The following is a 25,609-nucleotide window of genomic DNA, read 5'->3' as shown; positions in this document are numbered from 1 at the left end:
CAGGGCACCGGAGAGGAAGGGTTCCCTGATGCTGGAAGAATTTTGTGTTCAGAGGTGGATCCTGCAGCCAGAGGCTGCGGACAGCTGCAGGTGGGGATGCTCAGGATCTGACACCGTATCCATATACGATGCAGCAGTAGCTCTCACTGCTTGCATTGGCCTCTCAGCCCATCCCACAGCAAGTGGCCACATATGCTCTCAGAGCCAGAAATGTACTGTAAACACTCAGACCTCTGTTGTCTGACAGTTGGAAAAAAGCTTTTTTCCTTGGCTTGCAGATCTGAGCCCTATGTGAACAGCCTGGTGAAGATGTATGTGCGGCGCCCGTATTGTTGCCATGAGCTGTTTGGGTTTGATATCATGCTGGACGAAAATCTCAAGCCCTGGATCTTAGAGGTCAACATTTCCCCCAGGTAAAGCAGTTCCTGCTCTGAAGTCTTATCTCTGAGCCAGAGCAGGGTGAATAATGGCTTTTCCTTTTATGACAAAGTGAATTTGGCCTGTGATGTCCCCTGCGCCACGTGCTGAAAGACTCTGGGCTTTGAAGCCTCCTCCTGAAGACTGCAGGAGCCAAAGTCCTCCCTGCTGCAAAAGCAGCATCATTCCACAGCTCAGAAACCTTCATTGGGCACATTCCAGTTAAAGCGAAGGAAGAGTCCATTAAAAAGGAACACTAAGGAGGGATGCGTCATGTAGCAAATGGATGATGGCAGAGATTTCTTCTTTTCGTAGGCAGAAGCGATCAGTGGCTCCAATGCCTTGTGCACCAGTCTGTTTCACAGGCAGGGCTGGGAGCTGAAGCGTATGCGAGCGTAGCCTCTCCCACCTGCGCAGGTGGATGGGCATGAAGCGGACACAGAGCTGTGATCCCAGACAGGGCTCTGGAGCTGGATTTGTTGATTTCCAGTAACCCTCTGGGAGGAGGGAGAGAAATGAAACGTTTCCTGTAGGGAGGCCCCATACAAAGAGCCATTTCAGGATTTCTCTGACTGTCTCATGGCTGTAATGTCTGTCATGAGGTGAGGGACACGTTGAGTTTTGTACCTGGTTGGTATTAACCCGCGGAGTGATCTCAGTGCTGTGGGGTTCAGCTGCTCCACTCTAGCACACTGTGATCCTTCCCTCCTGCAGCCTTCACTCAAACTCCCCTCTGGACGTGAGCATCAAGGGCCAGATGATCCGGGACCTCCTCAACCTCGCTGGCTTCGTTCTGCCCAGCATGGACAACGTAGCCTCAAGGCCAGGAACTGGAAGCAACTCCACCCCCAGGTCAGCCCACTTCTCTGTCAGGGCAGCAGGGCAAGGTGGGCTTTTCTTTTGGAGGTTTCATTTGGGGGGGTTACTTTCAGCACGGTAAATGCTGGTTTCTGTGCTGCGGAGGGCCTGTGATTGCTGGAACTTTAGCTATGGGTCTGAGGGACTTGCTTGCATCATTGCCTGGGTATCTGGTTCCTGCAGTCTCTTCAAGGTAGGAGGATTGTGCCAGATCTGTGAGTCCATAATTGGAAGAGAGGCCAATGCCATTTGTGCTTGCTCTGCAGTTATTTATGTCATGCCTTCTCCTCCTTCCCCCTGCCAGAACTAATATGATGCTGAGCTGCACTGTGTCTCTGTCTGGTCAGAGGGCTGGCTGTATTGGGGCTGAATCCACTTATCCCATCCCCCAGGGCTGCCTTCTTGAGCAAGTTGAGCCGCTGTTATTTTGCAAAGGACGGAGGTCCTTGTTCCTTAGGCAGGACTGTGGGTGCCAGAGGCTGTAGACCCACGGGTATGGGTGTGTAAAGTCTGACTTGCAGCAAACGTGACTTTCTTGCATGAGACTCGCTCCTGAGCACTGTCCACCCAGGCACTGCTGGAAGGTCCCCGTTGCTTCTGTGTTTCTGTATTCACAGCTTGGGCTGTTACTGGTTTCAGAACTGACAGCAGTGTGTTGGGGGGGAGGCGGGGGGTGAGAAACAGTTCCTTTCCTTGCAGTAGGGTGGCTGCTGACTGTGGCTCGCTAAATGGGCTGCTTGTTGAGGTGAGCATCAGCACGTGGTGACATATGGACATGTAGGCAGATGGGATTCTCGCCATGTGCCTGCCCAGTGCCCTCAGCAAAGGGAGAAGCCTCAAGCGCGGGCCTGTTCCAGCTCAGGGAGTTCTCGCCAGCTCATCTGCGGCGCTTTGATCACACGCTTGTTTGCAGCTTGCGACAGAGGTGCTGAAGGGCAGGTGTCCTAGTAGGGACCTGCTGGGGATTAATCAGGTCCTTAACATGGTTCAGATCATACGTTACTGGCGTTCCTGTATCCAGGACAAGCGTACTTAACTGTATCTCCTGTCCTAGGAAGGATATGAAGACTCTGAAGGGATTTTTTTTAATTTATTTTTTTGCATACGGGTGTAATTCTAGTAGATTTTGGTGTCCTTCTAGAGCACCATGCAGCTCAGTCTTGGGGATCTGCTTTCACTGTTTTGATCTGTACACTACTATTATCACATAAGCTAAACAACTTGTATGGATACAAGTGTTAAAAGGTATTGGACAAGTATCTCCCAGACTCTGGCATCCCAGAATGGTTCAGTTGAGTGCTTAGAATAGTTTAGATAGTTGCTGGTCAGATCTTATGAAAGGCCAGAATTTTCCATGGCATGCGGAGCTGGAGCTGAATGTGAGTTCTTGGATGTGGCAAGAGGAAATTTTTGATCCAGCAGATCTCTCCTTTGTAGTACTGAATTGAGGCCTGTATTTAAGGTTAGAAAGCTGTGTTCCAGGGGAGATGTAAACCTGAGATCCTGCCAAGCTTCAAGTGCTCCATATCAGTTCATGGTGCATCTTTGGCCTTTCTGTCCCCTACCTGGGTACGAGGTGATCCTTCACCTTTTGGATGAAGGAATGTTGTAGTGCTTTAGTGAGGGGCTGATAGGGCCCTGTCTTTTCCCCTGTCTGCATCCTCCCTGGATCCTGTGCTGAGGCACAAGGCTGCGGATGCTTCGCTGACCTCAGACTTAACAAAATCCGTGGAGAAAATGTTCTGTTCCCCCAGCATCTTCCTGAGGGTGTCAGTGCTCACCCAGAAGTTGCTGGGAATGGCCCTGCCAAGGTGGGACTCTGCCTTGTCTGAGTAAATACTCTATTGGCTCTTCTTATGTCCTCAGTCTGGTCAGTGCTGTGAAGCAGAAGCCCAAGCCAGCCTCTGAGCTTTTCACAGCAGAGAAGATGAAGAGAGCATATTACTTGACACAGAAGGTACCTGACCAGGTATGATACCATCTCCTCTGATACTTGCATCACCCTGCCAAGCCACTGTCCCAGCTGGTCCCACATGTATATTCCTTGCTCCTTTCCAGATTGTGCCCCACTTTGGGGACAGCCAGATGATGGGGACCATTTGGGCTCCAGTGAGTCACAAGACACATGGTCAGAAATAAGACAGGTTTGCTTAAACCGCTGCTGCTCTGGCTTCTCTTTGCATTGAATTAGACCTAGGCTGAGGGGCGTGTTACCCGTTATTCCCCAAACGGGGTCTGAGCGCCACCTGTTTCTCTATATGATGCTGCACAACTCTCATAGCATTTACCTGCTGACCCTGTGCAAGGTAGCAGGGACGCTTGTCTTGCGTGCAAGCTGACGGTGCCTGTAAGAGGTAGGGCTGCAGAGCTGGGGATCCCCTCAGCTCTGTGCAGCCTGGATGTCACCACTGAGCCTAGATTTCTTTATTCTCCCTAAGTTGTCTGTGTCCCAGAGGTCCCAGGCACACAAAGATTTCTGCCTGAAAGGGTCTGGAGATTTAGGAGGTGCGAAGGGGGACTGGCAAAGTATAGTTCACTTCTTTTGACCCTGGGCTGCTCTTGTCTGCAGGATTTTTATTCTTCTGTCCTGGACTTCCTGACCCCAGATGATGTTCGCATCCTGGTGGAGATAGAAGACGAGTATTCTCGGCGCGGGCAGTTTGAGCGGGTGTTCCCCACCCACATCTCCATGCGCTACCTGCGCTTCTTTGAGCAGCCTCGTTACTTCAACATTCTGGCGACCCAGTGGGAGCTCAAATACTACTTGAATAAACACAAAGGTAACTGAAAGCCTGGCATGGTTACCTGAGTTAGACTGGCTGCCTGCCTGCAGTCATGGGAGACTTGTGAACTGTGCTGAACTACGCTAGCTTTAGGAAACGTGTTCTGCTCCCAAACTGCTTCAGACGTGAGGCAAAGCTTGTTCTGAGTTGATCACAGGTGCTGACTGCCCTGGTATACCCAGCACTTGCCGGTGTTCCAGACTTTCCTGGTCCCTACCTGAAGCAGGCTGAGTTCTGCCTTGAACCTGTAAATCTGGCCCTTATTGTGTCCCTCTGCCCTCTTTAAAGGGAGAAAATGCTGGAGTCATTGGCTTTGTTCCTTAAAGGTGTTTTGTAAAGGGAAATTGGGCCTGTTGCCTGGTCTCCTGCTGCTTTCTAGTCTATGAAAACGTGTCTGTGTGCACAAAGGAGAAAGGGGAGTTTTTCCTAAGCAGCAGAAATTTAACTGTTGCTTCCACCTCTCCTGGACAGCTCTGATTCAGTAAGAACAGTCCTTTAATGAGGCTTAGCTGGGCCAGAATAATTCCTTCTTGCTCAGGATTGTCTCTATTGGGGCAGCTGGAGAGGCTATTTTGGGAGAAAGAGCTAGCAGAAGCCTCGTGTGAGGTATAAGAGAACCTGAAAAGAAGGAGACTGTAGGTTAGGGCTCTCTGTCACACATCTGATCTAGATGGAAAGGTTTCTGAAGGTGCTGGCTCTCTTCTGAGCCAGCCGTGTGGGTACTCCTAGCCTGACTTTAAAGCAGAGTGAAAAAACGCTTCTGTCACTTCTCACTGGTGCTTAAGCAAATATGAAAGGGGTCAGTAACCGTATCTCACAGAGAGATAGTAACCTCATGGCCCTCTCCAGCTGCACTGTCAGTATGTGTCTGTCCTTCATCTCGCTAATACCTTTGCTGGATCCTCTCCTGTCAGCTGGAGGAAAGAGCTTATCTTCATTAAAGTGCTGCCCTGAGCTTTGCTGCTAAAGCTGGGAACCTGGTTCAGTGCTGTAGCCTGGAAAGCAGAGTTGCTCCATCCTGCTGCTGCTTTTCACCTCTGAATAAAGCCCAGTCTTCCTCTGTCTGCTTTCCATTCACATGTTCCATATAGTCGTCATTTCTCCCTGGCTAGCAAGGTGCAAAACACTGTCTGATGCATAGAGCTGGGGTAGGGCTGCCCTGCTCCACTCAGCCCCCAAGATGTGGTTTTTTTTCCAAGGTCCTGGGCTTGCTGAAAGGTCGAAAAGGAAGTTTAACTGAACAACAAGGATTCCCCCTATAGCCAGGGTTGGTATCGTATAGCAAAACCACGGTAACCCCAGCTGGACAGCATCAAGTTCCTGGCTGGTTCTTAAATCTCAAGGCAACTTAGCTTGTGCTGTGGCTTTAAAAGGATCTTGGAAAAGAAAAAGGGAAAACAGCAGTCCTGTGTTTCTCAAGATCTTCCAGTTAGTAGATGGCAGGGAGCTTGGTTGTACTGGAGGCAGCTAGCAGGAGGCAGAAGGGGCCTTGGAGGAAACGGATCCTGTTCGGTGCGGCTAGACAGATGGCTATGCCTCAAGGTGACCTCCACGTGCTCTGGAGCAGCGCATCTTGTGTGCAGAGACAGTCTTGAGGGACAATCCCTTCAGCCGTGCAACCTGGGCATCTGTGTGCACTGTCAGTAAAGTCGATCTGTGCCAACCTTACCCTTTGCTAGGAACGGAGACCAGGTCTCAGCCCAGACTGCCCAGGCCATATTGAGACCTGTGCATGTTCACGTGGCCTGGATGGATCAAGTGCAGGGAGGAGAGAGCGTACTGAGATGCTGCAGTTCGTAAGTGCAGGGAGGGGAGGGTACCGGAGGTGCTGTCCTCTAGGAAAGAGGCCGATGACAGTGAAGCTGCTCTACATTTGCGTTGTAGAAAATTCCTCCAGTGCAGCCCAAATCAGTGCTGCTGTTGGCAGCCATCGAGCTCAGAGGGACGGCCAGTCTGGTCTAAACTGGCAAATCCTGTGTTGCCCCAGTTTCCCTGTGTAGCTGAGCCTGCTGCACAGTGTGGCTGGCTCTTTGGGAGCCAGACAGGCACCACAGCAGACCACGTGCTGACGCTCAGTAGTGTTTGCTCGTACAAAAGGTGAATGCCCTTAATTTACCCTGTGTTTTCTGGGTCCCAGGCCACGTGTTCAAGTAGTTACGACATAGCACATGCCGCCCAGTCGGTTCCCTCCTGTGCAATGTTTTTGTGTGCCCCAGGCTGGGAGGACTCGGCTCTCCTCAGATTTTGTCCTTCATTCTTGTTTCTTGTCTGTTTCCTCACTTTCCAGGTCTGGAGCTATTGAGGAACTGGTGTGTCAAAGGCTACCACACTGGGGGAGGGACAGATTTGGCCCAGATGGTGAGTTTGGCTGTGGGTGAGCTAGAGAGAGGTGGTTCTTTGCCTGCTCTGAAGTCTGTTAAGGTGGGGGGGCAGGAAGCACAAGCTTCCTGTTTCGGATGCCTTTCTGCCCTGGAGGTTCCTGGCTCGAGGGCAGGCAGGGAGGGCCTGTAGCTCTCTGGGTTGCTGTGATTCAGATGTGTTTTTGTGCTTGTTTCATTTCCTGTCACTCCTGCCCTACCTATGTTTGTGCTGTTCTTCCCTATGTGCCAGGGCCTCCAAGAATCTGGGAAAACCCACACTTCTTTATCTTCCTCTAATGCGAAGTCCACTCGATAAATTAGATCTGCAAATCGTTTGCATCTGAATATCCTTGGGTGCGCTGGGCACAGCCCCAGATATTTGGCATCTTGTCAGCCCTATGTTTCCCTCTGAGAGAACAATCTTTCTGTCACTCCTGTGCCTTAAAACAGGCTCATGCAGTGAAAGAAACCCACTCTTTTGACCTCAAGATGCATGCAACAGGGGGACTCATTAAGCAGAGTGCAAAGACTGCTCTGTTTGCTATTCTGGGAACAGACTGGTGGCAGTGATGATGCATGGCGGTGTGAGGGCAGTTTAAACTCAAAAGCACTAGGGCAGCCTATAGCAGAGCCCAGCCTGCTTGGAGCACAGCAGGGCGAGGAATTTTGCCATATATCAGCAACCTGGGTAGCCGCTTGATTGTCTTTATCTCCTCCTGCAGTGGTCATTGCCAAAGTCTTTCTTCCTCCAGAAAAGCAACATTCAATCAAATGGTTTCAGCAAACTGGAACTGGGCAGACTGGGGTGAGTTTGCACTGGCTGTGATATGTGTGATGTTTGCAGTGTAACTTTAGGACTGGTGTTATGAGAGAGAATGGGCACCAAGGAAAGCAGCTTTGTTTAGGAGGAGAGGAACAGGTTGGCTTATGGGGTCAGCCTTGGCTTTCTGTATAGCCAAGTGGTAGGGTTGATGAAGTGTCTACAGGACTGGACATGTCTCCATGGCACTGTGTGTCCAGCTCTGATGGCAGTGAGGCTCGAGGGGAAAATGGCTGGGCTGGGTGATGTTTGGAGAGCAGCTGTCGTGGGGAGGACACGGAGAAGAGATGTTCCCCAGGGGGACTTGTACCACCTCTGTGGGCTCTGGCATGGCCAGCAGTGAGTGGAGGCTCTCATGAGGTCTGTCCCCCAACGTGGGGCTGGGAGAGCCTCCCTCACTGGGAGGCCTCCTGGGCTGCTACACTGTGCCAGCTTCCCTGAGCAAAGCTGGACTGCAAAATAGGCACTGCTGGTTCACTCGGATGAACCCCCGTCCTCCATCTCTGTGCAGGCAGCTGTCTGGGCCAGTGGGACAGGCACACCACTGGTGTCTGGTGTTAAAGGGACAGGGATCCCTGCCCTTGTGCCTGGGACAGTATGCAGTTGGCTTTATGTGCAGCCAACTCTTGCCCTAATGTCCTCTCCACTGTCTTGGGTGTCTGTTGGGGTGATTGGTGCTGCCTGGGAGAGGGATGGAGTAGGGGAGCCCGGCAGCCTTGTTTTCTGAGGCTATATGTGATGGTATCACAGACGAGTGTTCTACCAAGCCCCCTTTGATCCTTTTTCATTGTTCCTAAGCAGCATGGGGTCTCCTTTCTCTTGCAGCAAACTCCTCCCTTCAAGAGAAGATGAGGACCCCGCAAGAAGCCTGGAGCCCAGCCCTACACAAAGTTTACCTCTCAACAAGTGCACTGGTGGAGCTGGCCAGAAACCTGCTGGCTGCCTCTCAGACACTACCCTGGTGATGTGATTAGGCAGCCACTGTCCCTCCTTGGGGACACCTGAACCTACCTCAAAGGAAGAGAGAGGAGCTGGCTCCAGAGACCAAGGACTGTGGGAGCCCCTTGCACTGCCCACTTGCTTGTGGGATGTTTTTAGAGAGGGATGTTTTACTAGGCAAAGGGGAGAGCTGTTCAGCTTCAGATTTTTAAAACAAAAGAAATCTCCAAATGGCAAAGCCTGGGGAAGTCTGATTTGTCTGGCCTTTGTCTTAGGCTTTTGTTAAAGCCTGATGTGGTGGCAGCTTCTCTGCTGCGTGGGAGCTGGCTGAGCTTGGAGTCAGCCCGGCCTTCCCTTTTGCAACCAGCATGGGCTGAGCCCTTGCTTGCCTGTGTCACCCTGCACTAGTCCTTAGCTGCTAGGAGCCCAGCAGAGCTGAATCTTCTCTGGCCTCAGTGCAGCCTGGCCCCAGGGGAGAGACCGGTAGCCCCAGGAGAAAAAAGCTACCCCAGTTCCCCTGCCACTGCTCAGCTCCTCTGGGAGGAGTGGGGTTTGAGACTTTTAACTGACCTGTTTTATCTTTTCAGAAAGCCTGTGCCAAGATCCTTCCCTGCTGCCCTCCCCCAGCCTCGGAGCCTGGAGAAAGCCTCAGGCTTATGCGTCACCACTGCTTGCCTGCAAAGAGAAGCCGCAAATTCTAGTGCGGCCTACTGTGTGTAGTGGGGCCAGTACAGCTGCCAGGAAGGGGGCATCCTCTCAAGGCTCTTGGCTTTTCTGGGTAATCCTGCAGTGTGTGCACAGGGGCCGCAGGCTGGTGCTGCTGTTGTGGGCTCTGATCTGTTTTCCCTTTGTTTCTCGAAGATCTCCATTAAAGTTTAGCACTCTCCGCTGCTCTCATGGACTTGACCTTGTTGCATTTTCCTGATGCATTTGGGTACAGAGGGCAGCTCTGCTTCCCCCATGCTCTGTCAGGCTCAGGTGCAGGCAAGGTTTGTGCCACCTCTTAGCCCTTCCCCATAGTCAGTGAGGGCTCCTCCATCCCGCCCCAGCCCAGGGCTCGGGTAAACATGGCTGTAGCCTGACTCTCCCCTTAGGTAAGGGAGCAGCTCCTGGTGTTGCAGCTTTGCTCTGGAGTCTGCCTTGTGTCCCAGTGCCAGTCTGCTTCTGCCAGAGGTGCTTAACCAAGGTCTGCACAGCTTGGCCAGGACTGGTTTCTCAGCCCCAGGCTGGGCTTGATCCGGGGCTTTTCCTTCTCCTGCCAGGGCTATATGGGCTGAGGCAGGCACAGGCTTGGGCAGCACAATGAGAGCCAGTGCTGCGAGAGGTATGTGCTGCGTGCTCTGCTCCCGCAGGCGTCCCCACGGCTGGAGGAGGCTTTAGTCCCAGCTCCTGGGCCTCTGCACTTCAAAGCCTGGGTTTGGGGATGAATGAGCTCAGCCTGGGGCTGAGAGAGGCACTTGGAGAGCTCCTCTCTCTTCCCTGGTGTGTAAATCCCTCCCTGCGCTAGGGGGAAATGCCAGGCTCTCAGGTGCTCCCAGCTGGCCTGTGCAGCAGGTTTTATCCCCTAAAGCTGCATGTCGTCTTCCCCAGGCTGGGCAGCCCCCCTCAGGGGAAGGGGTTGCTCTGGGTCGGTGCCAGGTGAGGTGCTGAGTACAGCTCCTGAGGCACTTGGGCTTGCAGAAAGCCCTTCTCTCCTTGTAGCCCCCCAGTGCCTGCAACTCGGTCTGTGTTTCTCCAGTCTCCTTGGTGATAATCTCATTGCTCCTCGGCTTCTCTCCAGCACCCTAAAATAGCTGCTGGGGTGCGAGCGTGAAAGGGGAGAGGCACGCTCCCTTCCCTGCTGCCAGCACCCCTTTGGTGGCCAGGCTGGAGCCGGGCAGCCCTGGCTCAGCAGCTGCCTCTTACAGCTGCGCTATGTGGCCTGTCCCCATTGCACCCTCTGTGTTGCTGCAGGGCAAGTGCCAGGCTGGGCTACCTGCTGTGCCCTTGTGCCACCCTGGCCTGAGCTGTGCCCTGGTGCTGTTGCCCAGCACCTAGTTCCCTGCCCTCGTCCCTCCTTTTCCTCCCTGCACCCCACCTCTTGAGGCAGGGGCTTTGCCCCTCTTACCCTTGGCTGGGTGCTTGGGGCTGGCTCCCTCCTCCCTTCTTGCATCCAGTGGGTATTTTGGGAAGCTGTTGGCTGTGATTTAAACCCCCCTGGCCCAGCCTGGCAGCATCTCCCACTTGCTGCACTGTGAGCAGGTGACCCCCCCCCCCAGCCCCCCTGTAGGCGAGGCTGCAGCCGTCCCCACGGGTCAGCTGGAGCCACTGTGTTCCCTGGGCTGCCGGGGGGCAGGACCAGTGGCCACAGGCCTGCTCGCCCACGGTTGCTCCCAGCCTGGCATGGCAGCTGGCCAAGGGGTTATTTGAACCTTCCTGAAATAGAAACGGAGCTGGGAGCAAGTAGAGAGTGGGAGGGGGTGGCCCAGGGGGTGGTTCCCCCCCCCTCCCCGGCAATGGGATCCCCCCCCATCATGAAACCTGTGGGGAAAGGCTGAATCCAAGAGGAGGCCAGTGCAGTGTGGGACCCAGGGGCAAGGGGACCAGGGTCTGGGCTGCGCTGTACCCCATCCCCAGCTGCACTGGCTGCCCCCAGCCCGGGGCAGGGGCCTGCCCTCCTCTTGCACCCCTGGGGGAGGTGGGGGTACAGTAACCCCCTCCCTGGTCCTGCTGGCATCCCTGGAGGCAGGCAGGCTGGGGGGCAGCATGGTCCAGGCACAGACAGCCCCAGGGCATGCGGGACTGCATCCTGGGAGGTGCTGAGTGCTGCCCCTGGAGGAAAGGGGTCTGCAAGGGGCAGGTTTTCTGCCAACGGCTCATCTGTCCATCGCCCCCTTGCATCCCTAGGGCCGCCGCCATCCCTTCCAGCCCACCGCCCCCAGCAGGTGCCGCGGTCCGGGGCGGCGCGGCGGCTCCCCCTCCCTCTCCGCGGTGGCGGGGGCATGGCTGGCATTGCTCACTGACACCCTATCTGCCAGGCCCCGGAGCAGCCGCGGGCCCAGAATAGCAGCGCTGCCCTGCAGTCGGCATGGAGCAACTCCCGGGCCCCGCTGCTCCCCAGGTACTGTAGGGGTGAGTGGGGGGCCTGGCCCGGCAGCCCCCCTCGTGGGGACATGGGCAACCCTAGGTGGGAGGCTTGGAGGGCTGATAGCCCCCTTCCCGTGGCCAGGCAGCCCTGGGGACAGGGGTCCAGAGCACAGCCCGACTTGGGCGCCTCCCCCAGTTTGCTCCAGCCCCACGGGAACGTTTGGGGTCGGGGCGGGAGGTGTTTTGGTAGGGTCACCTCCTTCCTGCGGTTGGATTTAGCTCCCTTTTGGAGCGGTCCATGGAGCTGTGTTCGTTTGTAAACATTGGCTCTGCCAGCAGGTTTGTGATCCGGGATTGCCGTTCCTGCTGCGCGTGCTGCTTTGTTATGGTAGGGTCTCCTGGGGGCCTGGTGGGGGCCCAGGGCCAGCCAGCTCGCCGTGCTGCTGTCCCTCTGCCTGGGGCTGCCTGCGCTGCTGTTGTAGGGTCTCCCCGGGGCGGCACCAGGCAGACCTGCTCCCCAGGTGGCAGGTGGGGCTGGCTGGGTGCCCAGCATCGCCCGCCCCGCTCGGGTGGGCCAGGCCTAGGATTTACACCGTGGGGGCCGGGGGAGGGAGAGGAAGGGCGCAGAGCCGCTGCGGGACCTGCTGCTTTCACACAGCAAAGAGAGGACCCAGGCGTCCGGGGCTCGAGCCACCACCCGGAGAGCAGGCTGAGCCACAGGCCGGCTGGGGCTGGGGGGCTTTGGCCCCACGGGGGCTGTCATGGCAGGGCCCTCTGGGGGGGACTGGGGGCTGCTCCCCATCTCTGCTCTGGTCCAGTCTGCCTGGCTTGGCCCTGTGGAAGGGGGAGCTGGGCCAGCGGGACGGGTGCAGGCAGCACCCTCGGGTGGGGGAGAAGGGGGGCTGGCTCCTGCTGACGCCCCCTCTGTGTGACCCCGCAGATGTCGCTGCTGGACGCAGCTGCCCGCCCGGAGGAGGAAGGTGGGTAGCAGGCAGCGGGGCGAGCGGGGCCTCTCCAGGTGGGGTGGGGGCTGGCTCACGCATGCAACGTGTGCGTCCATCCTCAGCTCGCCCCCGGCCCCCGCGCAGCGAGCCCTGCCCGTGCCCCTTGTTACCCCCTCCTGCACCCCTTCCTAGCTGCTCCCAGGGTCCGCCAGGCCCTGCAGCTGGGGAGCTGCTGCGCTACGTGCAATCCCTCTCCCCGGGGGCTGGGGCGCTCTGCCGGCCCCAGCGGGGCAGTGGAGACAGCATCTCCCCCCACAGCATCCCCTCGGTCCCCTCTGCTGAGACCTGGCAGCTCAGCTCACCACCCGGGGCTGGGGCAGGTCCAACCACAGGGTTCCCGGAGGCACCGCGCACCAGGGAGGAGGAAGAGGAGGAGGACAGGCGGAGGGGCGCGAGGCCCGTCGCCTTCACGTTGGGCACCGAGATGCTGGGGCTGGGGCCGAGCCCGGACAGCGAGTTTCAGAGCCCCGACGCCGAGGTCTACATGCACTTCATGAGGAGCCACTGCTGCTACGACGCCGTCCCCACCAGCTGCAAGCTCGTCGTCTTCGACATCACCCTGGAGGTGAGGCTGCGGGGCACCGCGGGGGCCTGAGGGTCTGCAGGGACCGGGGAAGAGCAGGCTCGGGGACCCCCGACACCTCTCTCCGTGCTGCCGGCAGATCAAGAAGGCCTTTGTGGCGCTGGTGGCCAACGGGGTGCGAGCAGCGCCGCTCTGGGACAGCAAGACGCAGAGCTTCGTGGGTGAGCGCCGGCAGCAGAGCGACGCCCCTTCCCCTGCCTGGCGGCTCGGCGGCCCCGGGCCGTGGCCGCAGGGCTGCGGGCTGCCCCCGCCGTGGTGCCAGCCCCACGTGTCCCCGCAGGGATGCTCACCATCACTGACTTCATCAACATCCTGCACCGCTACTACCGCTCGCCCCTGGTGAGTGCCGGCGCGGAGGGCACGGCGTGCCGGGGAGGGCACGGGGCAGAGGCAGCCCTCGGGCAGGGAAGGGGCTGTCCGTGGCCCAGCTCCCTGCGGACCGGCAGCTCCTCTTTTCCCCTCAGGGCTAATTTTTGCCCTGGGGGTGCTCTGAGCCAGCCCCGTGCCCGGCGCGGACCGCTGCACCCGGCAGGGGTAGGGCTCGGCGGTGCGTCTGCCCCCCCAGAGGCTGCCGGGGTGCAGGCGGGTTCGGTGCCCCGTGCCGGGCACCCAAGGGGTCCCCGAGACGTGATCCCCGTGCTCAATGAGACGAGGTGGGCTGGCCGGGGAAGGGGCAGCAGGCAGGGCTCGCTCCCCCCCTCCCGGAGCCCCGCGGCCGCCAGCCGTGACGGAGGCTCTCGCTGCCCTCAGGTCCAGATCTACGAGGTGGAGGAGCACAAGATCGAGACGTGGAGAGGTACAAGCGGGGGTGTCGGGACGGGGCACGTCGCGCTTGGCGTGGTGGCGGGCGCTGGGCTGGGGGTGGGGGGTGAGGCAATGGGACACAGGGGCGCGCGCGGCTGCACGGAGGGGTGGCGAGGTTCGGGGAGCGGGGGGGAGCCAGCCCTGCTGCTGGCGCCATGGGGGCCCCCGCTCTCGTCTCTCTCCCTTCCCAGAGGTGTACCTGCAAGGCTCCTTCAAGCCGCTGGTGCACATCTCCCCGAGCGACAGGTGAGTCCCTGCCCTGCGGCGGGGGCGCCGGCCCCGGGGCTGCCCGCCGGCTCCGCTCTGCGCTGCAGCCCGCTCGCCGCCTCCGCGAGGCCTCGACGGCCTGCAGCCCCTCGGGGCCGTGCTGGGGCTGCCCCTTGCCGGGGCCGGCTCCGGCGGCGGGGAGCCGCGGGGAGACGAACGCAGGAGGCCGGGTGCCCCGGCTGCCCTCGGCTGCAGCGGGTGGGGGCCTGCGGAGCGGTGGCCCCGGGGGGGGGGGCAGTGCCCGGGGTGCTCGGGGGTTTGGCGTGCACAGCCGCCTCCCCCTCCCTACGGTGTCCCCGTCGCCTACAGCCTCTTCGACGCCGTCTACTCCCTCATCAAGCACAAAATCCACCGGCTGCCCGTGATCGAGCCCGTCTCGGGGAACGTCCTGCACATCCTCACGCACAAACGCATCCTCAAGTTCCTCCACATCTTCGTGAGTGCGAAGGGGGCCGGCGAGGGCCTGCGCGTGGCAGGGTGTTATGGCACGGGGCCCAAGGGAGGCGGGGGGCTCCTGCCTCGGGGACCCACGCTGCGGGGTGCTCGCAGCGGGGATGTACAGGGCTGGGAGGTGCGTGTGCGTGCGTGGGGGTGTGCGAGCGGTGGGCTATGTAGCGCGTGTGCGTGCGCCTGGCGTGCATACCGCACGTGTGTGTGTGTGTGTGCACAAGGAGCGTATCTGTGCGTGCGCCCATTGGGTGAGAGCGTGCGTGGCGCGGCGGCATGCACGCAGTGAGTTCGTGTGCACGTGCACCTATCCGGCACGAGCGTGCCCAGGCTGCGCACCTGAGCATATCTTGTGCGTACGCATCGCACGAGCAGGGTGTATGTGTGTGTGCGGGCGCAGGGCGCGTGTGCACAGGCGTACGCGTGCACCCGCAGCGCGCCGGGCTGCATGTGCTGGGGTTGCGGGTGCCTTGCTCGGTGTGGCACAGGGGCTCTGCCCACCGCCAGCCTGCCCCGCTGCAGGGCTCCACCATCCCCAAGCCGCGCTTCCTGCAGAAGACAGTGCAGGAGCTGTGTGTCGGCACCTTCCGCGACGTGGCCGTCGTGCACGAGTCCGCCCCCATCTACACCGCGCTGGAGATCTTTGTGGACCGCCGCGTCTCTGCGCTGCCAGTCATCAATGATGCGGGTACCCGGGGAGGGGGTCGAGGGTCCCAGTGACCCCTTTCTCCCCCTGCCTGGGGCTCCTGCCCCATCCCTCCAGCAAACCCTTCATCCCTGTCCTGTCCTACATGGGCTCCTTGGGTTCAGGACGGGATGCCAGCAGCATCCAGGCCCCCCGTCCCCCACCCTGCTGTCCCAGGGCTCTGGAGGGAGCACGTCACCCAAGGGACCCTGCTGAGCCCCCCGACCGTTTGTCTCTTTGCAGGGCAAGTGGTTGGCCTCTACTCAAGGTTTGACGTCATCGTGAGTATCGCATGTTGGCACGTCTTTGCACGCACGTGGCAGCACAAGCATGGGGAACGGGGGACATGTCAGAGGCAGGCGCGCGTGGACAGCCCCTTGTGTGCGTCCAGTTGGGGTGCTCACACCCCGCTTGTGCACGTGCCATGCACATCGGTCCCGTGTGCAGACACACACGTCAGGCAGTGCACCAGCAGCACGCACATGCCTGGGCACACCTTTTCCACGTGCAGACCCACATGTGCTGTGCACGCTTGCCTGCACGCAGATGTGCACATGCCGCTTACAGCTCTCTCGTGCAGCGATGTGCACGTGCCATGCACACTTGCCCCACGGAGAGATGCACGGGCTGTGAGCATCTGTCCCATGCACAGACCGCGATGTGCCTGCCTGCGTCTGCCCTGTGCGCACCGGTCCCGCTGCTCTGACCACCGCCAGACTTGTGCCCTGCTCGGGGCCGGGGCAGTGTGGCTGTTGGCGTTGGCAGACCCTGTCACACGTGCGAGCACAGCAGGGCGCTGAGTGGAGCCTCCTCTTCTGCAGCACTTGGCAGCCCAGAAGACCTACAACAACCTGGACGTCAGCGTGCGGGAGGCCCTGCGGCGGCGCACCGTCTGCCTAGAGGGGGTCCTAATCTGCTACCCCCATGAAACCATGGAGGATATCATCAACCGCATCGCCGAGGAGCAGGTGAGCGGCGCGGGGTGCATCCCGCACCGCGGCGCCGGCCCCTTCCCGCCGCCCTGTCCCGGCTCTGATGCTCTGGCTGCACCCGCAGGTCCATCGCCTGGTGCTGGTGGACGAGAACCGGTACCCGCGGGGCATCGTCTCCCTCTCCGACATCCTCCAGGCCCTTGTGCTCACTCCCGCAGGTATCGATGCTCTTAACTCTTAGCCCGTGATGCTCCGTCTTTCTCCATTTGCACCCTCCATTTCTCTCCACTTCAGGTAGGCACCGCTCTCGGCCGCAGCACGCCTGCCCCCTCCCCGCTGCCGGGCCACGGCCACCTCGCCGCTCGGGCCCCGCACGCGCCTCTGTCCGAACCAGCCCTGCCCGCGCCCGCCGCGGCAGTAGGAGGAGGCCGGCGGGCTGCCGGGCACCCACAGCTAGGGTGCTGCCCCCGAGGCGCCGGCGGAGGTGTGGGCCGGTGTCAGCCGCTGCCACGTGGTGCCCGGCCCGGGACAGCAGGACCCAGAGCCGCTGTCGCCAGGGCAGAGCTGCGGCAAGGAGGGTGGGGGATGCATTTTGGGGGCTGGTCCCTGCATGCCCACTCCTCCGTGGGGCAGGACAGGTCCCGGCACGGCCACCCCCCCAGCTCCCCGTCCAGGCAGCGCGTGCGATGCGGCTTCGGCAGCTCTCTGGGCTGGATGACAGTTTCGGGGCACGACGCACCCCAAGAAATCCCTCCTTTCAGCCTCGAACCGAAGCCTCCCCCTAAACCTAGCCCCTCTGGTACCATCCCTGTGGGGGCTGAGGACGGCGGGGACGGACCCCCGCTCGCCCAGCGCAGCCGGCCCGCGTGCTCCGGCGGTGGGGCTGGCGCCTGGGCACCGCGCCGTGACCTCCTGCCCACGCGCTCCCTGGCAGCACCCCCGTGCGACCTCCTAACCCACCACGTTCGGCAAATCCCCCCCCCCATTCCCCCTCTGCTTTCCCCTCGCCGGCCCCCTCCGGCAGCGGGGGGCAGGCCCGCGGGGCGCCCGCCGCGGGTCACGGCCTCGCGCCCTCTCTCGCCTCGCAGCCATCGACCGACGGTCGCACTGAAGACGCCACGAGGTGCCGCCGGCTCGTCCGACTCGGGAGCCAGCTCCGGGGCCGTGCAAGGCGGCTCGGGCCCCGGAGGCTCCTCGCGGGGAGGGGGATGCCTGCCCGCGCGCCCCGGCCCCGGGACTCGCCTCCAGGCCGGCGCCGGCTCCTGGGGGCCGCGGGGAGGAAGGAAGCGGAGGGAGCGGGGAAAGGAGGGCGCCCGGGAGCGCCTCCCTCCGGGGTGCCCACGGCGATGCCAGCGGGCGCCGTGCCGCCGGGGACCCGCAGCGCCTTGGGGACTTGGCGGCGCCGTCTCCCCCAGCCCGGCCACCCCGGGTCCATCCTGCTGCTGGGCTGGGGCGCTTCGGCCGCGTGTCCCCGCGGGCCGGTCCCGCCATGCCCGGCGCCTGGCCTGGGGCGCAGGAGCAGCTCGGGGAGCAGAGGCTCAGCAGCACGCACAGGCCTGTTTATCGTAGGGTTGCGCGTGGCGAGCGGGGCTGGAGCCCCCCCGGCAGAGGCTGGTGCCTGCACGGTCCTCAGAGAGGCGCTGGCGCGGGGGACCGCGGACACGTTTGGGGGCGGGTGGGAGGGGGTACGCCTGCGTTTGCCGTCCCGCTCAGCCACGTGGTAATAAAGCAGCCTTGGGCAGGCCTCGCGTCCTTGCCGTCTCTCGGCTGGCGGCCTGGCGCAGCTGCCCCCCGGGTGGGCCGCGGGGGTGCCGGCTGCTCGGTGGGGCCGGGCCGCCCGTCCCGGCATCGCCCAGGCCCCGCTGCAGGCAGGCAGCGCGCGCCGGCGCGGGCGCAGGGGGACACCGCTGCCTGGGGGCGCCGGCTCCAGCGTCCCCCTCGGAGCCCCTGGGGCAGGGACGCCCCGGGGTGCCGCAGCCTCGCGCCCCAGCAAGGTTTCTGGCTGCGGCTTCCCCCCATCCAGCCAGGACCCGCTGCCCCCCCGACCAGCCCCAGAAAGGAGAGGGGGCTCCACGATGGGGGAGGCAGCGGGGGTGCCCCGTTCCCAGCCCTGCAGGAGCCAAGGGAAGGGACAAAGCGTCCCTCGCCTGGGGCTGCCGCCGGCTCTAAGACACAGGGTTGGCCCTGGCAGCGCGTCCCTGCACGCAGCGGTTGCCTGTCCCCGCCTGTGCCCTGCTTGGGGACAGGGGCAGCTGAGCCCATCTTTCTCCTGGCTGCTTCGCCCGAGGCCGCAGAGCCAGCCCTGACCCCCTCCCCGTGCCCCTGGGGCCGTAACGGCCTCCCAGCAAAATATCGGCTGACAGCAGGAAGGGGCCGTGTGCTCCAGGCCCCCCCCCCCGGCCCTGCCAGGGGACACGGTGCCAGCGCAGGGTGGTGACAGGCTGCCACCCCCCCCCCCCCCCGCCCATGGGATCTGCTCCTCTCGCCTGGGGCCGGGGCCAGGGCTGGCTCCGTCCCTCGGGACCGGGCACAAACCCCAAAGCCCCCGCGGGCAGCTCGGCCCTCCCCTGCAAGGCGGCGCGCGCCCCCGGCTGGCAGGGAAACTGAGGCACGGAGCGGTGGCTGTGGCCAAGGTCAGCTGTTCAGATAGGACCCAGGCGTCCTGGCTCCAGCAGGCACAGATCAATGCGCAGCTACACAATTACGGGACAAAGGAGAGACAGAACGGCTGCGACCCCCCCCCTTCCCCGTGTCCCCCCGCAGCGGGCAGAGCCCCTGGCTCCCCGAGCAGCCCAGCTGGGCACCCATGCCGGGCCTGGGGGACCCCTAGCAGCATGTGAAAGGCACAGCAGTTCCCCAACCTTCCTGCCGATTTGGGGTAGGGGGAGACTAGTGCCCCAGGGGCAATTTGGGGGCAGCCCTTGCCCCAGCTTCTCTGCATTGGGGCTGGGAGCCCCCCTCCAAAGCAGGGCAGGGGGTGGGTGCCGGGCGCTTACGGCTCATCTCCGAGCACCAAGGGGCCCGAGGGTGCAGGGGAGGGCAGGGGGGGACAGTTGCCTTCCTGCCCCTCCTCGGGGGGCAGCATCGGCTCTGGCTCAGTGCCCGGGGTGGGCGCGCTCAGGGGGCCGCCGGGCGGGCGATGAACTCCAGGTTGATCGGCTTGTCGGCCACCAGGACGATGCGGGAGACGGACGTCACCTCCACGCCGCGGGGGTCCGGCCGCACCTCGAACGCCTGGATGATCTGTGAGGAGAAGGGGGGCGTCAGAGCCTCGGGACCCCCCCCCACGCACCCAGCCTGGCTCGTGCCGTTGAGCTGCCCGGCCGTGCCCCATACTCACCCTCGCCAGAGCCAGGTGCATCTCCAGCTCGGCGATGCGGCGGCCGACGCAGGCGCGGACCCCGTAGCCGAAGGGGATGGAGCTGAAGGGGTGGTGGGGCGAGCCGTGGCCCCGGAGCCAGCGCTGGGGCAGGAACCGCTCAGGCTCGGGGAAGTGGGTCTCGTCATGGGACATGGCATAGTGCGCCAGGACAAAGAGGGTCTGCGGGAATGGGGAGGGGGGTGTTAATGACCCCTGCCCGTCCCCTCCGAGTGCAACAGGGGTCCCCACTGCACAGCCCCACTCACGTTCTTGGGGAAGAGGTAGTCTCCGATGACAATGTCCTTCTCCCAAAAGACCCTGGCATTGGTGGGGACCACGGGGTAGATCCTGGGCCAGGAGACAGGGAGAGTTAGCGCGGGAGCTGGTCCCAGCCGGGCCTCCAAATCCAGCACATCCAGCCACACACCCTGCCTGGGAGATATCCCATGCCCCAGCCCCCAGGACCCCGACCTGCCACCCCAGCTGGTGCTCCCTGGTCTCAGACCCCCGAGCAGGGAGGGATGGGGCTGCCATGGGGCCCTGGAAACAGGGCAGCGATAGGGGCCCTCGGGCCAGGGCCAAGGCTGGGCTGTACCTCAGCGTCTCCTTGATAACAGCACGAAGCAGCGGCATCTTGGGGATATCCTCAGCACCCGGGACCCGGTCAGGGGGCACGATGGCCGTCAGCTCCTGGTACAGGGCCTCCTGGATGTCCGGGTCCCGGGAGAGGTGGTACAAGGCCCAGGACAGCGTGTTGGAGGTCTGGGGAGCAGAGCGCGAAGGGGAGTGAGGGACACGGGGTTGGCACTGGAGCCTGCTCGTGCCAAGCGCTGCACCGATACGGCGATGGACAGCCCCTGCTCCAGTGCACGGGGAAACCAGAGGCAAGGGCCAGCAAGCACGGGGGAAACTGAGGCTCAGAGAAAGGCAGTGGCAGAGCAGGGAGGACAACGAGGGTCTGTACCAACCGATCCCCTAGGGTTTTCCTCCGTGGGGCCACCCAAACCACCAACCCAAAGTTTACAGCCTGAGTGAAGGGACTGGTGCCCCAGGGCAGAGCTCAGTGGAGATTCCCCAGTGGCAGCTGCCCAGCTCTTACCGTGTCCACGCCAGCCAGCAGCAGCTCAGCCACGCTGCCGTAGACCTCCTCCAGGCTCAGCCGGCCGCTGGCCAGCAGGTAGCTCAGGTAGCCCGACACCTCTTTGCCCCGCTCCACCTGCCCCTCCAGCTCCTCCATCTTACGATCAATCAGGGTCTTGCCTGCAGGGACAGGGACAGCGGGACCCAGCGCTGACGGAGTGAGAGGTGGCGAAGGCGAGGGGCCAGGGGGTCCCAGCTCCTGCTAAAGACATGGCTGCACAGATGGCATCGCCCCTGCCAACTTGCGTGGAGGTGCAAACCCAAGGCTGTGGAAAGGGGAGCAAGTCCTGGCCTCTCTCAGTGGCCCAAGAAGCTCTGTGGGGACCCTGCTTGCCTCTGCTGTACCAGGTGGGCTGGCTGAGGGGGTCCTTAGAGGGGTCTGATCCCACCGAGCCGGGCCCCCTGTCGCCACCCCTCACCAAAGGCGAAGATGGTGTCCCAGCTGTCCAGGTATCGGCCCCAGAAGGGTAGCACCTTCCGGGTCCATCGGGGCAGGACGGTGGCGAAGATGGAGTTCTTGAACATGAGGTTGATGGAGTTGATGAAGTGCTGGGTCTCGGCAGGGACTTGCCGCTTCAGGCACCCAATGCGGGTCTCGAAGAGGATGTAGGAGATCCCTGTGGGGGACAGGCTGCATCCAGACCCTCGCAGGGATGGGACGAGCAGGACATGGCAGGGGTGAGGGTGAGGACCCCCTACCTTCCAGGGCGAAGCGGTAGAGCAGGTTGGCCATGTCGCCCACCAGCACCCCCGAGGGGCTGCGGCTCCGCTCATCCCGCAGCCGCACCATCAGGTCCGACACCACCTCGCCGATGGCGTCCGCGTACAGCGCTGCCTCTGAGGGCTTCAGCAGCCGCTTGTTGAGGACCTGGCGCAGGCGGTACCAGCGCTCCCCTTCCCTGTGCGGGGATGGGACGTCAGTGCCAGGGCAGCCAGGCAAGGAGCAGCGGCTGGGAGCAGGCTCCCGATTCGCAGGTGTCTCCTCCCCCACACTGTGCTGGGCATCGCCCGAGCCCCAGAGGTCTTTCCACCCTCCATGCCCAGGTCTGTCTGCCTGGGGGTCACATGCTATCCGGCAAAAGAGGGAGCAGTGAGCTCTCCCCTGGACCTGACAGCCGAGGTGATCGCCCTGGGGAAGGGGCAGGAGCTGCCTGCTGCCCCGCAGAGAGGACTCACTCGGTGAAGGGTCCGTAGGGCAGGCGCCGGGTGTCCCGGTGCTCCTTCCACAGGGCCATGTCGCTCCTCATCGGGTACTTGCCCTCCTGCCGCAGCAGCTGCTCCAGCACCTCGGGGCTCCCAATGTTGATGTTCTCGTAATGCCCAAAGGTCGACTTCCAGATGGGGCCGTAAATGCGTCGGGACATTAGCTGCGATGCACCAGAGCACAGCAGGGTAATTGGGACAGCGGCGGGAGCAGTGCTCAGCACTGGGGCAGGATCAGTTCCTCCCTGCCCCGATCCTGTCCTATATGTGTCCAATGTGCTCTGCACGCAGCCCAGAGACCCCTCAGCATTGGCTGAGCCCAAGCGCCTGCCTCCAACCAGTGGCAATAGTAAGTCACCAATGCGAGTGAGGATCCTGTCCCCCACCCCGGGGTGCAGCAGGGCCTGCAGGGAGGTGTGCGCAGGACATAGCAGCTGGCCCCCACCTTCTGCGCTCAGGGAGCACCCAGGTCTCCCTCTGCCTTCATCTCCCAGCACCACACATGCCCCCTGAGCCAGAGCCATGCCCACAGCCAGAGTGCTCTGCAGAGGGCTCAGCCTGGGGTCCCTGGGCCTTGACACCTCTGCCAGGTGCCAGTACTGAGCACACCAGGCACCAGCCCATGACACAGCCTGGGGCATCCCTCATCCATCCTGGGGACGCATGGGGGGCCTGGCAGGTCTTCTGGCGAGGCAAGACCAAGAAGGGACAGAAGGGACAGGGCTGATGGCCATGCTCAGGGCTCTGCAAAGATGTAGGGCCATCGCAGCAGCCGCCAGCTCCAAACCCCACTGCTGCCAGCACCATCCCGTCCACACTCACTGTACTCCATGCTCTGCCTGCCCCCGGGGACAAAAGTTCCCGACAGGGCTTTGAACCTGCCACCTGATAAGTGTGGTTAATGATCAGTGCTAGGTCACCGCCAGGCCGGGGCAGGCCTGGGCTGCTCCCAGGGCAGGCAGCCAGCTCCGGGGGGCTCAGCCCCCAGGTCCAGCCGACCCGCTGGCCGCAGCTCCCCTCTCCCTGCCTTGCCTCCCCGGGGCCAGGGAGCCCCTTGGCAGCACCCCAGGGAGCCAGGCCTGCCTCCCTGCCGGGGAGCACGGCCACCCCGAGCCCCGGTTCGGGTTGCCCCCGGCTGCGGGGATCCACGTGGTACAATCTCCCTTGGTGACTGACTGCATCGCAGCCTGAGCCCGGATTCAGCTAGATTCGTCACCGTCACCGCGGGGAGATGTTCCTCGCGGGTGGCAGCAGGAGGAGGGGGAGGGACGGCCGCCCCGGCTCCCGGAGCTGCAGGCGGCTTGCCGTGCGAACGCGCCGCGCGAGGCTGCAGGCAGCCGCCTCTCGGGCTTAAAGCAGCCTGCCGGCATCTGCTCACAGCCTGAACCTGGCAGGGCGCAGGCCCTGGGCAGCAGGCCCGCGAGACAAGTCAGAGCTCCCAGGTAAAGAGGCTCCGGAGCCCACAGGAACCTGCAAAGCCGGGGCGTGCTGGGAGCAGGAGGGAGCAGCAGGGTCCTCCTGTGCTGGCTCACGCAGACCCTGCTCCCCTGCGACAGCCCCTTCCCCAGACAGCACCGCTCTGTGCTCTGCCGGTGCTGGGGAGGCCCCGATCCTGCACGCTCCTCCCGGCCGCTGCCAGTCTGAGCTCCAGGGCGCTGGATATGTCACCTGGCTCCCTGCCCGCAAAACCCATTCCTTGCTTCATCCGTATGAGGAAGTGTTGACAAAAGAAAACAAAACACCTCTGTCTCCTCCTCCTCTGCCTTCCTGGGCACCATCTGGCCACCTGCCCGGCCGCCTTTCCCCCCTGCCACGGCCCTGCTTGCGGCAGCTTGGGCCACCCAGGGGCACCAGGACAACGCTCTGAGCCTTTGCCTTGTGCTAGTCTGGGCCTGCCACCCCATCGCAAGGGCCGTGTGGTTGTCAGGCAGCCTGCGGGTAGGGGTGACTCTGCACAGGCCTCTGCCACCCAGGCCTGGCTCCTGGTCCCGCAGACTACAGGCACTGGGGAAGGGTCCCCAGCTCCACACTGCCTCTGCCCCGCAGCATGGGGGAGCCAAGGCATGGCGCTCACCCTGCCCAGCGTGGGGACCTCAGGGTAGCCCTGGCCTGGCAGCACCCCTCCTCATGCCACCCAGTTCTCCGCTGGCCCCAGTCTGCTGCTCATCCTGGCATCGCCCCACGGGTGCAGGGGTGCTCCCCATCCAATCCCTCCCCTCTGCCAGCATCGCCTTCCCCTTACTTAACTCCTTGTATTGTACATTCACCCCCACCCCCATCTTCTCCCTGCCCCCAGTACAGACCCACTCTCCCCTCTCTGGGACCTCTGCCAAGATCCCCAACCTCCTACCGTGTCCCAGCCCTCCTACCTGAGAGCCCCTAGACCCTACACATCCCTCCTGGGACCCCAGCCTCATGCCACCCCTCCGCAACCCCCAACGCCCGTGCATCAGTGCAGCATCCCCAGCCACCCGGCACCCCCAGACTCTAAGCACCCCTGAAGGCCCCCCCTATACCCCCAGACCCCCCCCGCAGGCCCCCCGCCCCCCCCAGCTCCGCAGTCTCCCTCCGCCCCCGGGAAGCCCGAGCGCCCCCGGGGCGCACCTGGAGCCGGTGCGTGTGCAGCAGGTAGCCGCGCAGGAAGAGCCAGACGAAAGTCCGGAGCATCCCCGGCCCCGGCAGCTCCCCGGGCCCCTTCAGCCGCGCCGGCCCCGCCGCCGCCGCCGCCGCCGCCGAGCCCCCGGCCCCGCGCCTGGGCTCCGCGCTGCGCGGCGGCGGCGGCAGCAGCAGCGGGCGGAGGCGCAGGGGCAGCGGCAGCCGCCGGGCCCCGCCGCTCGGGCCCGCCATGCTCCGTGGGCAGCGCACGGGACGGGACGGGGCGGCGCGGGGCGGCTCCGGCGCGGGGCGGCTCCGGGGCGGCGCGGGGCGGGGCGGCGGGCGGCGCGGGGCGGCACCGCACCGGGAGGCGGCAGCGGGGCAGCGGCACCGCGCACCGGCTCCCGGCGTCAGCACCAGCCACGGGCACGGTGCAACAGGCACGGCGCATCGCGCACCGGCACCGCACACCGACACCGGGTACCGGCCCCTGCTCAGCACACACCGGGCTGCCGTCCCTCCTGGCCTGCCCGTGCCCCTGCCCCTGCCCCTGCCCCTGCCCCTGCCCCTGCCCTGCGCTGTCCTCCCTCTGCCCCTGCACGGCCCCGTGCCTCTCTCTCTGACTCTGTCCATCTTACCCCTATCTCTTGTCCCTGTCCTGCTTCTGTCCGCTGCTCACCGTACCCCTGTCCCCGCCTTGTCCCTGTCCCTGCTCCTGTCTCTGCCCATGCCCTACCCCATCTTTGCCCTCATCTTTGCCCCTGCCCATCTTACACCTGCCCCTCTCCCTTCCCCTGCCCCGGCCTTGCAGAGCCACGGAGAAGGTGGCAGGGCCCCCGCACATCCCCCTTGCAGCCCCCTGGGGCCACTCAGCACCCCGGTGAGTCCCTTGGGGCAGATGTTGGAGGGGATCTGCCCTGGGGCCCACATGGACAAAGAGAAAGGCACCCACCTCAGACAGGCACTGGGGTGGGGGAGGCTGCAGTTTTAGAGAAGCCTGGGGGGCATTACTGCTGCCCAGTGTGCAGGGAGCGCTGCCGGGCGTGCAGGGCACGCTGCAGCCTGGGCGAAGGGCAGGGTGCTACGCCAGGGAGTGGGCTCCAGCCCAGCCTGGCTGCGGAGACCTCTCTCCTACGCTTTCTCCCAGCCCTGCCAGCTGGGAGCCCGGATGGGAGAGACCTCAGCGTGCCCAGTGCGGCTGCTGGTGCCTTTGCATAGGTGCAGCTTCCTTCCTGCTTGGCTGCGGGTTGGTTTGTCATCGCTCTGGGGACCATGCCACCAGTTCGTGCCCCAACCTGCCCTCAAGGAATGAGGCAGTCCAGTCCACAAACAAGCCTCTGCTTGG

General features: G+C 62.8%; 3 protein-coding genes across 3 annotated transcripts in view; 2 read left to right on the top strand and 1 right to left on the bottom strand.

The window, feature by feature from the left end:
* The window catches only part of TTLL4 (tubulin tyrosine ligase like 4), a 31,245-nt gene extending 22,182 nt beyond the window's left edge, over positions 1-9,063 (top strand). The window contains exons 13-20 of the mRNA XM_068948900.1: positions 4-90; positions 279-413; positions 1,132-1,269; positions 3,142-3,244; positions 3,845-4,055; positions 6,346-6,416; positions 7,141-7,223; positions 8,064-9,063. Of these exons, the coding sequence (XP_068805001.1) occupies positions 4-90; positions 279-413; positions 1,132-1,269; positions 3,142-3,244; positions 3,845-4,055; positions 6,346-6,416; positions 7,141-7,223; positions 8,064-8,208 (973 nt within the window). The 3' untranslated portion in view covers positions 8,209-9,063. The remainder of the gene's footprint in view (positions 1-3; positions 91-278; positions 414-1,131; positions 1,270-3,141; positions 3,245-3,844; positions 4,056-6,345; positions 6,417-7,140; positions 7,224-8,063) is intronic.
* A 2,139-nt stretch (positions 9,064-11,202) lies between these two features.
* PRKAG3 (protein kinase AMP-activated non-catalytic subunit gamma 3) lies at positions 11,203-17,078 on the top strand. The gene is made up of 12 exons (XM_068949607.1): positions 11,203-11,277; positions 12,184-12,223; positions 12,568-12,812; positions 12,910-12,991; positions 13,111-13,169; positions 13,581-13,626; positions 13,826-13,880; positions 14,211-14,337; positions 14,871-15,036; positions 15,277-15,314; positions 15,855-16,001; positions 16,090-17,078. Exons 1-12 carry the CDS (start codon positions 11,245-11,247, stop codon positions 16,204-16,206), a joined length of 1,155 nt encoding a protein of 384 aa, XP_068805708.1. The 5' UTR covers positions 11,203-11,244; the 3' UTR covers positions 16,207-17,078.
* Positions 17,079-18,588: 1,510 nt separating this feature from the next.
* CYP27A1 (cytochrome P450 family 27 subfamily A member 1) lies at positions 18,589-24,516 on the bottom strand. Its single transcript, XM_068948896.1, has 9 exons — positions 24,274-24,516; positions 21,643-21,833; positions 21,166-21,365; positions 20,886-21,083; positions 20,426-20,586; positions 19,922-20,088; positions 19,593-19,674; positions 19,306-19,506; positions 18,589-19,208 (listed from the first exon to the last, which is right to left on the bottom strand). Exons 1-9 carry the CDS (start codon positions 24,514-24,516, stop codon positions 19,083-19,085), a joined length of 1,569 nt encoding a protein of 522 aa, XP_068804997.1. The 3' UTR covers positions 18,589-19,082.
* Positions 24,517-25,609: the final 1,093 nt, after the last annotated feature.

This window comes from Struthio camelus, chromosome 6 (genome assembly GCF_040807025.1).
Source record: "Struthio camelus isolate bStrCam1 chromosome 6, bStrCam1.hap1, whole genome shotgun sequence".
Lineage (NCBI taxonomy): Eukaryota > Metazoa > Chordata > Aves > Struthioniformes > Struthionidae > Struthio > Struthio camelus.
The sequence above is the reverse complement of the archived record's forward strand: the minus strand, read 5'-3'. Positions and strand labels throughout refer to the sequence as shown.

Bases quoted from the DNA above. Each gene is read 5' to 3' on its own strand.
- PRKAG3 (XM_068949607.1), top strand. From the start codon at position 11,245: ATGGAGCAACTCCCGGGCCCCGCTGCTCCCCAG. The intron at 11,278-12,183 runs GTACTGTAGGGG...GTGACCCCGCAG, and splicing joins CGGGCCCCGCTGCTCCCCAG to ATGTCGCTGCTGGACGCAGC. The intron at 12,992-13,110 runs GTGAGCGCCGGC...GTGTCCCCGCAG, and splicing joins CAAGACGCAGAGCTTCGTGG to GGATGCTCACCATCACTGAC.
- CYP27A1 (XM_068948896.1), bottom strand. From the start codon at position 24,516: ATGGCGGGCCCGAGCGGCGGGGCCCGGCGGCTGCCGCTGCCCCTGCGC. The intron at 21,084-21,165 runs GTAGGGGGTCCT...TGTCCCCCACAG, and splicing joins CTACCGCTTCGCCCTGGAAG to GGATCTCCTACATCCTCTTC. The intron at 20,587-20,885 runs GTGAGGGGTGGC...CTGTCCCTGCAG, and splicing joins GGACACCATCTTCGCCTTTG to GCAAGACCCTGATTGATCGT.